The following is a 16,382-nucleotide window of genomic DNA, read 5'->3' on the forward strand; positions in this document are numbered from 1 at the left end:
GGGAGGGGACTGGCTGGCTCTGGAAGGCGGGATGGGACGCGGGGCCTTTTCCCTTTAGTGGGCACCGTCTTCAATCAGGCCCCAAGGCAGGGGACCGGTAGGGCGGGACCTGGGGCCTTTCCCCTGGAGACAAATGGCTAGCCTAGTGTTCTGGGTTTGGCAGAGAACTTGGGACCCCACGGCCCAATGCCCTGATCCAACAGACACCCCAGGACCCTGGGCCAGTTCCTCGTGGGCACAACACAATGGCTGGGGGCGGGTTGACTCTCTGATGCCTGCCATTCCATGGCTCACTGACCCCCCGCATGGGAGCGATCACACCCTCCGCCCAGCACAGGCCCTGCCACCCCACAGAGACGGCGCAAGCCATGGGGCAGGAAGGGACCAGCTCCAAATACCTCCCCCAGCCACCGGGACCAGACCGTCACCTCAATGCTGAGGCAGAGAGGGGGGTGCCACCTCCTCCTTTCCCCCCTCACATCTACAAGTAGTGCCGCATCCCCTCGCTGGGCCCCCAACCTCCAGCATGATGCCGCGTCCCCACTTCCGGCCCCCTACCCCCCGCACGGCACAGCGTCCCCACACCTGGTCCCCAACCCCCAGCACAGCACTGCATCCCCATGCCCGGCCCCCCACCCCCAGCAGTGTGCCACGCCCCCACCCCCAAACCCCCCACAGCACAGCCTTCCCGCACCCGGCCCCCCACTCCAGCACCGCATCTCCGCCCCGGCCCCCTACCCCCAGCACGGCGCCGTGTCCCCACGCCCGGGCCCCCACCCCCAGCCCAGCGGTGCAGCCTGGGGGTCCCTACCGTCCTTGCGGTAGAAGCAGATCTCCACCTTGCGCTCCTCGGAGCCCAGCAGGGCCTGGGCGATCTGGGCGGCCGCGCTGCGCTGGGTGCGGGGCCCGTACAGGAAGTCACAGGTGCACGGCTTCTGCATGACCTCGGCCCGCGTGTACCCACACAGCTCGCAGAAGCCATCGTTGCAGTAGATCACAGCACAGTTCTCCACCCGGGCGTTGGCGATGATGAACTTCCGGCCTGCGAGGGAGAGGCAATGAGAGGATGGGCAGCTGGCAGCGTGGCTACCCTTGGGCTGCCCCCACAGCCTGCCCACTCCCACCCCCCAACACACACCCTGCCCAGAGAGAAGCCAGGCTCCCACCCCGATCAGTCAGACCCAGGCCCTGCAACCCAGCCCAGGGCCAGCTCCTGCCTCCATTCAATCCGGGATTGAGCAGGCCTGCTGGGGTCTCCCCTCATGGGCCAGGGCCAATGCACTGCAGAGAAGTGCAGCGTCCCAAAATGACCCGTTGGCAAGGCCAGGGGGGCCAGGGACTCCATCTGCCACGCCCTGCGGCCACCCACAGGAGGGAATCACAGGGGATCACAGGTGCTGTGGATCCCGCTGCCGCCCCCCACGCACAGCGCATGGGGCTGGCCCCGCTGACCGGATGCCCACAGCCTCCACCAGACACCAGCGCTGCAGATGCTGCCTCTGCATTGCCCGGCTCCCCTGTGAGCAGCTGATTCTTTCCAGTGCCCAGCACAGCGGGTGCAGGAGGGAACAGCTGGAGCCTGGCCCCATCACCACCCCCGCCTCCCTGCGCTGGCCTTCACACTGCTACAGACGAGCGGAGACGCTTCAGCCCCCGCCTGGCTTCTCGCAGGTCCTGGGTAGGACTGGAGGCACTCTGCAAAACTATCCCAGCCCCAGAGCGCCAAACCTAGCTCTGCTGGAGCCCCTCACTGCCGACCCGCAGCCCCCTCCTACCACCCTAGCCCCCCACTTGGCTGGTGCCCTTCAAACCCAACCCCAGTTCCCTGCTTTCCTCATCCTGGGCCTTCCCTCTCGCTGCTCCAGAGCCAGGGCAGCGTCTCTCGCTGCTTGTTTACTCGCCGCGCTCGCTGCATCTGCAGGAGCCTTTGCATTCGCAGACCTGCCAGGGCAGCCGGTGCCAGTAGCAGCCCGCTGGGAATAAACAACCATGAGGCCTGGGGCCTGCAAGCTGCCTCCCCTGCCTGCAGGCCCCTGGCCAGGCTGCCCAGGAGCAGCTGCCGCGCCTCCCCCTGCTCCGGAGCCCTGGGGTCTCTGGCAAGAGAGGCTGCCTCCGGCAGTGTCCTGCCTGCGCAGGTGGGGGAAGCAGCTCTCTGCCGCAGCCAGGGCAGCCCTGCAAGAGGCGTTCTCCCTGGGCTGGCCACCCAGCCACTGCCACAGCTCCCAGGTGGGCATCTGCCCAGACCAGGGACATCCCAACCCTTACCCCACCCGAGCACAACAAGATTCACACAGCGGGTGGGGTGAGGCTGCAGGCCCATGTGGGCAAGGAAGGGAGACGCACCCCACATGACCACGTGTAAGAACAGCCCACCACAGCACACCCCCAGACCACACCCACACCAGACAGCGCTCGTCACCTCTGAGCAATCGCACCGCTACGCTGAGAACTGACTGACTTCCTCCACCCCAGCACCCTCCGTGCACAGGCTGGGGCAGAGCAGGACTCGCCCAGGTACACAGCACCCAGCAGTCCCACGTGTGAGTGTACATGCCGGTACCCACTAAGGCTCCCAGCCCTTGGCATAGCTCTGTACCAGCCCTAGCAAACACATGCCCTTTGTCAAAGGCCGGGCTGCTGGCCCTGCCCAGAGACCGATTCTCCTGCAGCCCGTCCTGTCCCCCAGCCAGCCCAGACACCAGCAGAGCCAAGCCTGCTCTCCAGACAGCCCTCCTCAGAGTCACCTTCAGAGCATGGACGGGAGGGTCAGCCCCACCCTACAGATTAGGAAACTGAGGCACAGAGCAGGTCACAGTTATACCAGGGCAGAGTCAGGCAGCGAACTCAGGCGCTGTGGGCCCAGCCCCACAATGATCCGCTGTCCACAAGGGCATCTCCCAGTCTGGCACACAATCTGCAGGGCAGGCAGAGGAGGGATCTGCACTGGGCACAGAAAGGAACTGCCCCCATTCCAACCTGGTCTTCCTAGCACCCAGCTGCTGGAGTGCCCCACGGCATGGGCCTGCGCCCAGCCTCAGCCTCCTGGGCACATTAACTCAGTCAGGACACACAGATCCAATTTCCCCTGCTGCTGACTCACCAATAAACTGGGCCACACACCTCGCTCCCAAGCGCACAAAACTGGGGCTTCCCTTCCCCCCCCCCCCCAGGGACACCCCCCCCCCGCACACAAACATACACATGGCACATGCACACCCTACACACGCATACACAGGGGCACCCTCTGCCCCCCCACACAGGGAGCACATGCACACACAGGGGCTGGGGGATATGCAGGGGCATCCTCCCCCCCCTACATGCATACACAAGAGGTGGGGCACACACAGGAGCACTCCCTCCCCACACATATGCACACACAGGGGTTGGGACACACACCCCGACACATGCAAGGCCTGGGAGACACATACAGGGCACACTCCCCCCACTCACACGCAGGGGCTGGGGGGACACAGGGCACCCCCACACACGCAGGGGCTGGGGGGACACAGGGCACCCCCACACACGCAGGGGCTGGGGGGACACAGGGCACCCCCACACACGCAGGGGCTGGGGGGACACAGGGCACCCCCACACACGCAGGGGCTGGGGGGACACAGGGCACCCCCACAGGGCACCCCCACACTCACAGAGCTGGGACACACACAGGAGCTGGGGGACACAGGGACACACACAGGGCACCCACACACACACAGGGGCTGGGGGACAGAGGGCACCCCCACACACAAAGGCTGGGACACACACAGGGCACCCACACACACACAAAGGCTAGGACACACATAAGGGTGGGGGACACAAGGACACACACAAGGCACCCACACACACAAAGGCTAGGACACACACAGGGTATGGGGGACACAGTGACACACACAGGGCACCCGCCCCCACACACACATGGGGCTCGGACACACTCCCAGGCCCCACACTTACTCTGCCCCTCGAACTTGCGGATGATGGTGTCCAGGAAGGTGTTCTGGGGGGCGACGTGCCCGCGCCGGACGGGCATGCTGCTTATCCCATGGGGGGAGGCCGCCGGCCCCGGCCCCTCTCCTCGGGGCCCCACTAGCCCGGCGCCCCAGCAGGGCCCTGCCTGGGCCCCTCTGTCCCGGGCGCAGGGTCAGTCCCAGAGGCGCGGGCGGAGGGTCCCGCTGCGCTCGGCTCCGGGGCTCACTCGGGCGGTTCCCCACCCCGGGGCTGCGGCTGGGTCCGCAGCGCCTGCTCCGGCCCCGCGAGCGGAGAGGGGGAGGGGCCGGCGGCCGGGCTCCGCGCCCTGGCTGCGGGGAGGATGCGGGCTGCGCCTCCGGGCCCGGAGGGGTTAACGCCGCGTCCGCCCTCCCCCGGGCCGGGCGCGGGGGGCTCCCGGCGGCCCGTGCACCTGCCGCCGGCTGCCGCGCCCCGTCCCGTCCCGTCCCCGCCCGGCTGGCTCGGCTCCAGCGGCGGCGGCGGCGGCGCCCCTTATTTAGGCAGGGCGGCTGCGCGGGGAGCCGGGCGCACGGATCGGATCGGATCGGCCCCGGCCCCAGCCCCGGCCCCGGCCCCCAGGCGCCCGCGGTCCCGACCCTGCCCGGCCGGCGCAGCGCGGGGGCCCGGCCCGGGCGGGGGGCGCGGCGCGGGGGGGCCGGGCCGGCTGCGCGCTGGGGGCGCGGCTCAGCCAATGGCTGGTCCTGGGCAGGGGGCGCACGGACCGCTGGGCCCCGCCCCCCTCCGACCCCCCACCGGCCCCAGGCACCGCCCCCCAGCCAGGCACCCCGGCCCCCCACCGGCCCCAGGCACTGCCCGCCTGCCAGGTACCCCATCCCCCACTGGACCCCCTCCGGCCCCAGGCACTGCCCCCCCGCCAGGCACCCCGACCCCCCCACCGGCCCCAGGCACTGCCCCCCGCCAGGGACCCTGCCCCCCCCCACCGGCCCCAGGCACCGCCCCCCAGCCAGGCACCCCGGCCCCCCACCGGCCCCAGGCACTGCCCGCCTGCCAGGCACCCCATCCCCCACTGGACCCCCTCCGGCCCCAGGCACTGCCCCCCAGCCAGGCACCCCGACCCCCCCCACCGGCCCCAGGCACTGCCCCCGCCAGGGACCCTGCCCCCCCCCCACCGGCCCCAGGCACCGCCCCCCAGCCAGGCCTCCCGGCCCCCCACCGGCCCCAGGCACTGCCCGCCTGCCAGGCACCCCATCCCCCACTGGACCCCCTCCGGCCCCAGGCACTGCCCCCCAGCCAGGCACCCCGACCCCCCCACCGGCCCCAGGCACTGCCCCCCGCCAGGGACCCTGCCCCCCTCCACAGGCCCCAGGCACTGCCCTCCCACCAGGCACCCCATCCCCCACTGGACCCCCTCTGGCCCCAGGCACTGCCCCCCAGCCAGGCACCCCACCCCCCCACCGGAGACCCTCTGGCCCCAGGCACTGCCCCCCAGCCAGGCACCCTGCCCCCTTACCGGAGCCCCTCTGGCCCCAGCCCCCGCCCCCCAGATCCCCTCTGGCCCCAGGCACTGCCCCCCAGCCAGGCACCCCACCCCCCACCGGACCGCTTCTGGCCCCAGGCACTGCCCCCCAGCCAGGCTCCCCATCCCCCCATTCTGCTGCTCTCCCAGCCCCCCACCGGACACTCTCTCCCCCTAGCCCCAGGCACTGCCCCCCAGCCAGTTCCCACACTCTACTGCTCTCCCAGCCCCCACTGGACCCTCTCTGGCCCAATGCACCCCATCCTCCCACTGGACCGCCTCTGGCCCCAGGCACTGCCCCCCATCCAGGCACCTCCATGCTCTCTCCCTTCCCTCCCTACATTACCACCATGGTGCCCACCCAGCACTTCCCCTGCCCCAGGCCTCATTACTCGCCTGCTGCCCCATCTCTGCCCCAGGCCCACCAGGCCTCCCCTCCTTGGCCCCCTTCTCTGCAGCTGGCTGCCTGCCTCTCTCCTGAACAGACCTTTACCGACCCCTCCGTCACCTGCCATCACCCCTCAGCTCCCAGCTCTCTGCTTGGGCTCAGCCAAGATGGCAGCAGCTCCTTGGAAGAGGGGGCCCCAGGTGGAGTGCCCCCAAGCCCCTCTCCCTCTGAGGAGCAGAGCGGTCCTCTGGTCATGGCCCATTCCAGCTGGGCACCAGGGGCTCTGGTGCTATTGGGAGGAGGCTGAGCCACCCCCCCACTCCCCCCTTGGGAGCTATCGTCCCAAAGCTGTCCACTGTTGCAGCAGGTGTCCTGCCCTGGAAACCACAGACCCATCCCCGGCCAGTGACCGGGGCAGAGGGCTCACCCACTGCTGCAGCTCGGGAGTAGGACCGCCACTGGGGCAGGGTGGTTACAGACGGACAGAACTCTCCGTGGGGACAGAAAGAGCTGAAGTGCCCCACGGCCACAGTTCCTGGTCACCAGAGAGGGGTGGGCCAGGGAAGCGGACACACGCTGACTAGGTGACATCGTGAACTCTTGCAGCTCTGCCCAGCAAGGTACGCAGACCTGCCCCTAGACGCCGATCTCTGAGCAACCGGGCCTGGGCAAACCACTGAACCAGCCTATCCTTAGAGAGCAAAATGCAAACGCACTGTGGAATCCCTGCCTGGCTCCCTGCCTCCACCCTGGGCGCATAGCACATGTCCTCGCACGCTCACTGACTGCAGCCAAGAGCACTGCTCCTTGTGGGAGAGAGGAACAGACCTCGCTACCCCCCGGAGCAGGACACGCCAGCCCGCAGCCACGACACACTCACACCACCCTACCCCCTGGAGCAGGACACGCCAGCCCGCAGCCACGACACACTCACACCACCCTACCCCCCGGAGCAGGACACGCCAGCCCGCAGCCACGACACACTCACACCACCCTACCCCCCGGAGCAGGACACGCCAGCCCGCAGCCACGACACACTCACACCACCCTACCCCCCGGAGCAGGACACGCCAGCCCGCAGCCACGACACACTCACACCACCCTACCCCCCGGAGCAGGACACGCCAACCCGCAGCCACGACACACTCACACCACCCTACCCCCCGGAGCAGGACACGCCAGCCCGCAGCCACGACACACTCACACCACCCTACCCCCCGGAGCAGGACACGCCAGCCCGCAGCCACGACACACTCACACCACCCTACCCCCCGGAGCAGGACACGCCAGCCCGCAGCCACGACACACTCACACCACCCTACCCCCCGGAGCAGGACACGGCAGCCCGCAGCCACGACACACTCACACCACCCTACCCCCTGGAGCAGGACACGCCAGCCCGCAGCCACGACACACTCACACCACCCTACCCCCCGGAGCAGGACACGCCAGCCCGCAGCCACGACACACTCACACCACCCTACCCCCCGGAGCAGGACACGCCAGCCCGCAGCCACGACACACTCACACCACCCTACCCCCCGGAGCAGGACACGCCAGCCCGCAGCCACGACACACTCACACCACCCTACCCCCCGGAGCAGGACACGGCAGCCCGCAGCCACGACACACTCACACCACCCTACCCCCTGGAGCAGGACACGCCAGCCCGCAGCCACGACACACTCACACCACCCTACCCCCCGGAGCAGGACACGCCAGCCCGCAGCCACGACACACTCACACCACCCTACCCCCCGGAGCAGGACACGCCAGCCCGCAGCCACGACACACTCACACCACCCTACCCCCTGGAGCAGGACACGCCAGCCCGCAGCCACGACACACTCACACCACCCTACCCCCCGGAGCAGGACACGCCAGCCCGCAGCCACGACACACTCACACCACCCTACCCCCCGGAGCAGGACACGCCAGCCCGCAGCCACGACACACTCACACCACCCTACCCCCCGGAGCAGGACACGCCAGCCCGCAGCCACGACACACTCACACCACCCTACCCCCCGGAGCAGGACACGCCAGCCCGCAGCCACGACACACTCACACCACCCTACCCCCCGGAGCAGGACACGCCAGCCCGCAGCCACGACACACTCACACCACCCTACCCCCCGGAGCAGGACACGCCAGCCCGCAGCCACGACACACTCACACCACCCTACCCCCCGGAGCAGGACACGCCAGCCCGCAGCCACGACACACTCACACCACCCTACCCCCCGGAGCAGGACACGCCAGCCCGCAGCCACGACACACTCACACCACCCTACCCCCCGGAGCAGGACACGCCAGCCCGCAGCCACGACACACTCACACCACCCTACCCCCCGGAGCAGGACACGCCAGCCCGCAGCCACGACACACTCACACCACCCTACCCCCCGGAGCAGGACACGCCAGCCCGCAGCCACGACACACTCACACCACCCTACCCCCCGGAGCAGGACACGCCAGCCCGCAGCCACGACACACTCACACCACCCTACCCCCCGGAGCAGGACACGCCAGCCCGCAGCCACGACACACTCACACCACCTTACACCCCGGAGCAGGACACGCCAGCCCGCAGCCACGACACACTCACACCACCCTACCCCCCGGAGCAGGACACGCCAGCCCACAGCCACGACACACTCACACCACCTTACACCCCGGAGCAGGACACGCCAGCCCGCAGCCACGACACACTCACACCACCCTACCCCCTGGAGCAGGACACGCCAGCCCGCAGCCACGACACACTCACACCACCCTACCCCCCGGAGCAGGACACGCCAGCCCGCAGCCACGACACACTCACACCACCCTACCCCCTGGAGCAGGACACGCCAGCCCGCAGCCACGACACACTCACACCACCCTACCCCCTGGAGCAGGACACGCCAGCCCGCAGCCACGACACACTCACACCACCTTACACCCCGGAGCAGGACACGCCAGCCCGCAGCCACGACACACTCACACCACCCTACCCCCTGGAGCAGGACACGCCAGCCCACAGCCACGACACACTCAGACAAGGTCTATGCTAGAAGGGATCACTGGTAGAGTCATACCATGATACCAGCAACCCTTCATAGAATCATAGAATATCAGGGTTGGAAGGGACCTCAGGAGGTCATCTAGTCCAACCCCCTGCTCAAAGCAGGACCAACCCCAACTAAATCAGCATCAACTAAATCCACACATCTTCCTAGTGGAGATGCAGCTTCTGCGGGGAAAGTAGTGCTCTACTCTACAGCCAATACCTGTTCCTCCCTGGACAGAATACGCTACAGCCGCAACACTGTAACTGCATCTGCGCTGGGGCTTTGCGGTGAAAACATCCCCCCAGCCAACGCTGCTACGCCAGAAAACGTGTCCCATGTAAGCGTGGCCTTAGAGACCCCCTTGAGGGACTGGACAGCACCTCAGATTCACAGACCCACCGCCGGCGGCTCCTATTCGAGGCAAAGGCTGCTCTGCCTGTTTCCTCCTTCCCCCGCAGCCCTCCCTACGTCTGGTGTGTAGTGTCTGAGTCTGCCCTGAGAGCCCTCTGGGGCAGGGCCCTGGCCTGTGCTGTGTGTGTCCAGGGCCTGGGTGCACGCCACGGTAGAATAACACGCGATGCAGGGCTGGAAGGGACCATGAGAGGTCAGCAAGTCCACCCCTCCCCGCACCTCTCGCTGAGGCAGGACGACGTATACTTCAACCACCCCCACAGATGGTCTGAGTGTATCATGGTTGCGGGCCAGTGTGTCCAACAGCAAACCCCCCTCCCACCCCCTCTTTACCCACACAGCACACAGGGAAACTAAGGCACACGTGGTAGTCATGCAAAGCACCCCATGCCTTAGCTATCACCTTGCAGGGAGGAAGGGCCCAGGCCATCAGTTGCCAGGAGACAGAGTGTCGGCCATTTATGTACCCTGGCCCTTTGCTCTGCAACAATTACACCCCCTTATCCCACCCCCTAGAGACTTAAGAAATGCCTAGGGGAAACTGAGGCACCCCTACAGTATTCAGAGGAAACATTAAGAACAGTCCCACTTCGTCACACCAAGACCCAGCGTGCCCCAGAGCGGATCCACCTCTCCCCAGGCAGAAATGCTGAGAGGGTTTGGGGGGCAGAGGCAAGGCTTGGTGGGGGCTCCCTGCAGCCCCCAGCACAGACTCTCCCCGCCTGGCTGCTGAGAGGCCTGTGCTGCTCTTGCTCCTGCATGCAGCTGAGCCAAGCTGCCAGCTGTGCTCTCACCTGCGGGCTCCTGGTCCCAACCCCCATCAGTCCCCAGGGCAAGTCCCTGCAGCCAGTGCCCAGGCAGGGGCTCGTGAGGGGCAGGAGGGCCTGGGATGCCCAGAACCTCAGCACAGGGCTGGACACCCAGGGCATCTCTCACTGCGTCGCCAACCCCCTGCAGTCAGAACCTCCAGCCTGACCCCACAACCCACCTCAAGCCTAGGGCTGGCATTGCCTGCTGGGCAGCCGCACTCTCACCCAAGTGGCACATGCAGGGCCAACCTCTAGCCCACGGCCAGCACTGCAGCCTCCTCACCCTGCCAGCCCTGTCCACCCCTGCCCTGTAATCTCATCTCCAGTCTGCTGCCCCCACCTACCACTGTGTTTGCCCTTCCTTTCCCACCCTTCACACTCCCTGTCCCTGCCCCCAGATTCTCTACCCCTGCAGATTCTCCTTTCCCCACACAGCTCCCCTGCATGCCCCCAACATTCTCCTGCCCTCACACCATCTTCCCAGGGTCAGCCTGACTTGGCTTCCCTTGGGATGGCTATCTTTGATGAGGGCGCAGCCTAGCAGTGGCCATGTTAGCGGTGTGCCCTGTAAGGCTGCCCCAGGGTGAGGCTGCTCCATGGTCCTCCCCGAAGCCTGCTCAGCCCACACCTCAGATCCTCATAGAATATCAGGGTTGGAAGGGACCTCAGGAGGTCATCTAGTCCAACCCCCTGCTCAAAGCAGGACCAATCCCCAACTAAACCATCCCAGCCAGGGCTTTGTCAAGCCTGATCTTACAAACTTCTAAGGAAGGAGATTCCACCCCCTCCCTAGGTAACGCATTCCAGTGTTTCACCACCCTCCTAGTGAAGAAGTTTTTCCTAATATCCAACCTAAACCTCCCCCACTGCAACTTGAAACCATTACTCCTCGTTCTGTCATCTGCCACCACTGAGAACAGTCTAGATCCATCCTCTTTGGAACCCCCCTTCGGGTAGTTGAAAGCCACTAGGCCATCAAGGGCACCCACGCAGCACCCCCCATGAACAGGCTGGGTTTCCAGAACAGCAATGTCATGCTGCTACCCTCAAGGACCCACCCTGCTCCCCACACACCCCGCCCCTTCTTACAGCACCCACCCTGTCCCCACACTGCCACCACAGAATCCCACCCTGCTCCCTGCACCCACCCTAGTCCCCATTCACTGCATCCACCCTGCCCCCAAGCTGGTCCTCACTCACTGCACCCCCCTGCTCATGCACCCCCCAGGCGGCTGCTTCCCAGCAACATGCAAGGGATTCATATCATGCTGCCAGGAGATGACGGGGTCCCTTGCATGTGATTTTCTATCCACCTCTGATCCTGGAGTGCCCTGCACCCTCCCTCTCCCATGCTATGCCCTGCCAGCCCTGCCCCCGCTGTCTCCCTCAGCACGCCCCATAACGAACAGCTTGATAACCCTGCTCAGCCCTGTCCCCTCCCCAGGCCAGCAGCCAGAGGCAGAAGGTCAGTTTATGTTTCCGAACACTGCTCTTTATACACTTCCAGACAGTTCTCTCAGCAGCTTCCCCCTCCCCCAGGCCCTGGCAGACTCTCCACTGCTGCAAGGCCACAAACCCAAACACACTGGGCGTCTCTAGGCCACACTGGGAGATAGCTTGAGCAGAGGAAGAACGGGGAAGCATTTGAAATGTAAACACAGCGCTGTCTGGGACACAATGTGGCTTTAACAGGACCTGCTCCTTACCTGCCCAGAAGGGGACCCAGGGGACTGTCTCAACAGACCAAGGTGCACACTCTGAAGGATCTGCCCTCATCCAAGCAGGAGTTAATTTAGGGCAGTCCCCGGGCCTGTGCTAGGCGGGAGAGTAGACTGGATGATGCTCCCTTCTGGCCTTGAAATCTGTGAATCCCGTCGTGATCAGCTCTGCCCCTGCCAGGGAGGCTGGCCCTGGGCAAGGCACTGGCCTGGGACCCAGGAGCTCTGCATTCAACGCTCAGTTCACATTCCCATTTGTTAAACTGCAGTAACTTGCCCTCTGGCTGGCTAGCTAGGCCAGGAGCTCTGGAGCAGGGCCTGTTTCCCACTAGCTCTGTGCAGAGCTGCTCACATCTGGGCCTTCTAGAAGCTCCTACCATACAGATTTTTCTGCCCTGGCTCAATCCCTCCCATCTGTCCCCTGGAGATCTCCTAGTTACCCCCAGTTCTGCAGCCGTGGCAGCTCACTGCCCCCTCCCTCCCCACCCCTGCCGCTGCCCCTGGCCCCGGCAACCCCACTGCTTTGCCACGGCTCCTTGTCAGTAATCCTGTCCCAGGGTGAATACTCGGCCATCCAGCTCGCAGGTGAGGCCTGCTTGTCCCCCAATCTCTGCTCTGGGTCCCGAGGGGCCCCTCCCAACAGGAGAGCTCTCCTGGTATTCTCTGGCAGAGCTCTGGGCCTCCTGGGCCCCATCGCAAACCAGCTCCCTGATTACTCCTCATTTCCTGATTAGCAGGGGCCAGGGGGAGATGAACGCCTGCCTGCTGCCCTCACTCAGTGCCAGCCTGTAGCTGTCTCCTCTCTGCTTAGGGGATGGGTGGAAGATCCCGCTCCAGCTTCCCAAGCCAGCCTGGCTGCCTCTGCCCATCTCCACACCCTGCATGTGCAGCCAGATGGGAGGCGAGCAGAGCCGGGGAGAGGGAGAACTGCCAGCACGGGTGCCATGGTTCCCCAGAGCTGGCTCCCAGGCAGCAGCCATAGCCCATCTCCTTTTGGACCCAGACCAGCCCCTGCTGTCCCAGCGGGCGAGCAGGATACCCAGTGGTGCCATGGGGTCAGCCTGTCGCTGAGGGTCTTTGTCAGTACAGAGTTGCTGCCAGTGTTGAGGGGGGGCCTCCCCCTGTACACAGACATGTAGGCTGCAGGATGAGTCAGGGCTACAAACAGCCAGACCCCGGCCAAATCTTGCCCCCTGCCCTGATGTCTCCCAGTCCCTGAGTTGACAGCACCTTCTCTGTCCTGCAGCCTGCCCTGCACCCCCATGCCCAGGCCTCTCCAGAGCTTCTCCCATCGACTTTGCATTGCCACAGCCCCCCTGGCACTCTCCCTGCCCCCGTCTGGTGGTACCTCCCTGCTGCTGCTCCGGAATCCCAGTCCAACACATGCTGCAGCTCACCTCAAGGGCTCTCACTCCTGCTGCTGGGGAGGTTGCCCCATAGGCCAGGGTGCTGCTGCTGAGACCAGCCCAAGGACGGAGGAGCTAGGAAAGGAGGTGAAGGGAAAAATGAACGCTGGCAGGGGCAGCTGGAGGGAGCCATGCCCCAGCCTCCGGACCAGGGGGGTTCTTGCCTTTTCCCATGGGGACCACTCTAGAAACACAGAGTTTGAGTGGGAAAGGCCTACTTGGTCCCATCGTGAGCCTCCCCCGGGGCCAGGCAGAGCTGGGCCTAAAAGACCTTATGTTGCCAGTGCTCCCCTGGGGACAAGCCCCAGATCTCTGTCCCGGACAGGGACGTGACACTGGCACCCTCCCTCTGGGGTGTCCGAGGCTTTGCCCTCACACAGGCAGGAGCCACTCAGCAGCTCACTAGTACCTGCAGGGGCAAGGGGCTCATGGGCTCGGGAAAGGCTGTGAGGGGAATGGATGACACTTTCTGCCCACAACCAGAGCAGCTGACTCTGAGATTCAACCCCACTGGGCTGATCTGGAGGAGGGAGGCAACCAGGCCAGACGGGCCCACCAGGCTGATCCAGGGCAGCAAGAGGGTGCAGGCAGGGTGTCAGTTTAGAGGGGCCTGTTGCTCTGTTCAGGGCAGCATTGGTGGGATAATGCCAAGGCCATGAGAACAGTCTGTGCCTGAGAAGCTCCAGGAGTGGAAGCAGCAGCTGCTGGGTCGTGTCAGGCCGACAGCTCGTCCCAGGACTATCAGCACATTCCAGTGGTATCTGTCCAAGGTGCTGAAAGCTATGTCCTGTGGTTCGAGGACCCACAGCTACTCCGAGGGGGGAGGGGGGTAACAGGGGAATTCATCCCAGTTGCACAAGCATCCCATCAGCAAGGAGCTTCTAGGACGGGGCTGGACCTGCAGGGCAGAGTGGAACAACAGCTTTGGGGTTCATGCCCTGGCACCACAAACAACTTCGGCTTCTGCCCCACCGAACCCCCTGGCTAGGGCCTGACTGGAGAGCGTGTCGGCACAGCCATGCAATGCAGCCACCATGAGGAGGTGCAGCCCAAGGAGAGCACAGCTCCCGGCATGCAGCACTCCATCTTGAGCCCAGAGCATGGCCACATAGCTCAAGATGGAGCATTGCATGCTGGGAGCTGTAGTCTCCCACCTCTCCATTAAAGCCACACTGAGGTGCCCCAGTGTGACAAAGTGGGAATGTTCTTAACATTCTGTCTGAATACTGTGTGCCTCAGTTTCCCCTAAGGTGCCACAAGTACTCCTTTTCAGTTTCCCCTATGTGTTACTCAAGTGTCTAGATGGGGGGATAAGGGTGTATGATCATTGCAGAGACCCCTAGAGGGCAGGTGTGATGCAGACTGGCTGCCTGGGACAGAAAACGCCAGGCCAACACTCTGTAACCTGGCAACTGATGGCCGAGGCCCATCTTCTGTAAGAATCAATTGGAGGTGTTGGAGAAGAGTGAGAGGTGGAGGCCAGGGGACCTGTTTGCCTGGGAAAGAAGCAAAGGAAGGAGGAGAGCACCTGGATGTGAATGAGGGTGGGCAGCTGGAAGCTGGTCAGTCTCCTTGTTGGGACTTGGTGGGGGTGGGGAAGAGTCCAGGGCTCTGGATCCCCCCCAAGTTGGACTTGGCTGTAACTTCCAGTTTCCTGCACTAACAAGCTCTGTTCTATGCTGGGTTCCTGAGGACTAATAACCCGTCTGTGTCTCACGCTGGCTGGGAGTCACTGCTGGCTACGGCGTTGGGGTGCAGGGCCCGGCTGCACAGAGGGAGGCGGGTGGAGATTCCTGGGGGAGCATACTGTGTTCTCACCTGCTCGCGGGGCTCGGAGCGGTGGTCGGGTCAGGCACTTGGGGCCATGCAGGCTCTTCCTCTTGGAGGGCCTTGGGGCTCCCGGCAGTCTCTGGGTCCAGGTCGTGTCTGGGGAGGAAGGCAGGCACAAGTCCCTAGTGAGTGACCCCTCCTGCTCTCTGCCCCCACCCACTGGGCCAGGGACGCTAGCTGGCCTTGCCTATATTCCTTGTCCCTGCCTCGCCCCAAGCCAGGCGCTCGCAGCTGGCCTGGGCGAGGAGCTGGAGTCAGGAGAGGCGCAGGAGGAAGGGCTTGGGCAGCCAGCGCAGAGAGGGAGGAAGAGGATTCATGGGCCTGTGGCTCCAAAGCATTCCAGGCCCACAGGAAACAGGAAGAGGAGCCAGGTGGAGCTAATGGGCCATGAAGTCTGCAATTGCAGGCCGGCCCAGCCAGCCGCTGGCATGGGGCGGGGCAGGGTGACCAGTGCTGGGACCACTTTCCCTCCCTAATAGTTCCACGGGGAGCCCCTGCCTCATCCAGTACTCAATGAGCACAGAGCCCCCTCCCCACGCAGCACCTCCCCGCTCTGCCCCTGCCAGGGCCTCCCCCTCTGGCCCCTCAGTGCCTCCCCCCTCCACCCCATGGCAGGGACCTCCCCACTCTGCCCCCTCAGCGCCTCCCCCCTCCACCCCCACCCCAGGGACCTCCCCCCTCCGCCCCCTCAGCGCCTCCCCCCTCCAGCCCCACGCCAGGGACCTCCCCGCTCTGCCCCCTCAGCGCCTCCCCCCTCCAGCCCCACGCCAGGGACCTCCCTCTCCACTTCCACCCCAGGGACCTCCCCCCTCCACCCCCTCAGCGCCTCCCCCCTCCACCCCCACCCCAGGGACCTCCCTCTCCACTTCCACCCCAGGGACCTCCCCCCTCCGCCCCCTCAGCGCCTCCCCCCTCCACCCCCACCCCCGGGACCTCCCCCCTCCGCCCCCTCAGCGCCTCCCCCCTCCACCCCCACCCCGGGGACCTCCCCCCTCCGCCCCCTCAGCGCCTCCCCCCTCCACCCCCACCCCAGGGACCTCCCCGCTCTGCCCCCTCAGCGCCTCCCCCCTCCACCCCCACCCCAGGGACCTCCCCGCTCTGCCCCCTCCGCGCCTCCCCCCTCCACCCCCACGCCAGGGACCTCCCCCCTCCGCCCCCTCAGCGCCTCCCCCCTCCACCCCCACCCCAGGGACCTCGCCCCTCAGTGCCCCCCGCCGAGCGCTCACTTCCCCGCCCGCCCCCTCAGCCCCGCTCGGCCCCGCCCCGCTGGCCCCAGGCTCCGCCCCCTGCAAACGGCGCCGAGTCCCCC

General features: G+C 65.8%; 2 protein-coding genes across 5 annotated transcripts in view; one reads left to right on the forward strand and one right to left on the reverse strand.

Annotated features, from left to right (window-relative positions):
* Nucleotides 1-15,167, reverse strand: part of KCNH2 (potassium voltage-gated channel subfamily H member 2) — a 120,200-nt gene extending 105,033 nt beyond the window's left edge. Inside the window, exons 1-3 of one of the 4 annotated variants that reach the window (XM_043541855.1) lie at nt 15,062-15,167; nt 13,235-13,318; nt 812-1,042 (exon numbers count right to left, since the gene is read on the reverse strand). In XM_043541855.1, coding sequence (XP_043397790.1) covers nt 812-941 — 130 coding nt within the window. In that variant the 5' untranslated portion in view covers nt 942-1,042; nt 13,235-13,318; nt 15,062-15,167. Of the gene's footprint in view, nt 1-811; nt 1,043-3,948; nt 4,523-13,234; nt 13,319-15,061 lie in introns of those variants that run through there. The other 3 variants (XM_043541857.1, XM_037891469.2, XM_043541856.1) reach the window with 3 other exon arrangements.
* On the forward strand, nt 6,014-8,902 carry LOC119565484 (extensin-like). The gene is made up of 2 exons (XM_037891586.1): nt 6,014-6,046; nt 6,638-8,902. Exons 1-2 carry the CDS (start codon nt 6,014-6,016, stop codon nt 8,900-8,902), a joined length of 2,298 nt encoding a protein of 765 aa, XP_037747514.1.
* Nucleotides 15,168-16,382: the final 1,215 nt, after the last annotated feature.

The sequence above is a fragment of the Chelonia mydas genome, chromosome 2 (genome assembly GCF_015237465.2).
Source record: "Chelonia mydas isolate rCheMyd1 chromosome 2, rCheMyd1.pri.v2, whole genome shotgun sequence".
NCBI classification, from domain to species: domain Eukaryota; kingdom Metazoa; phylum Chordata; order Testudines; family Cheloniidae; genus Chelonia; species Chelonia mydas.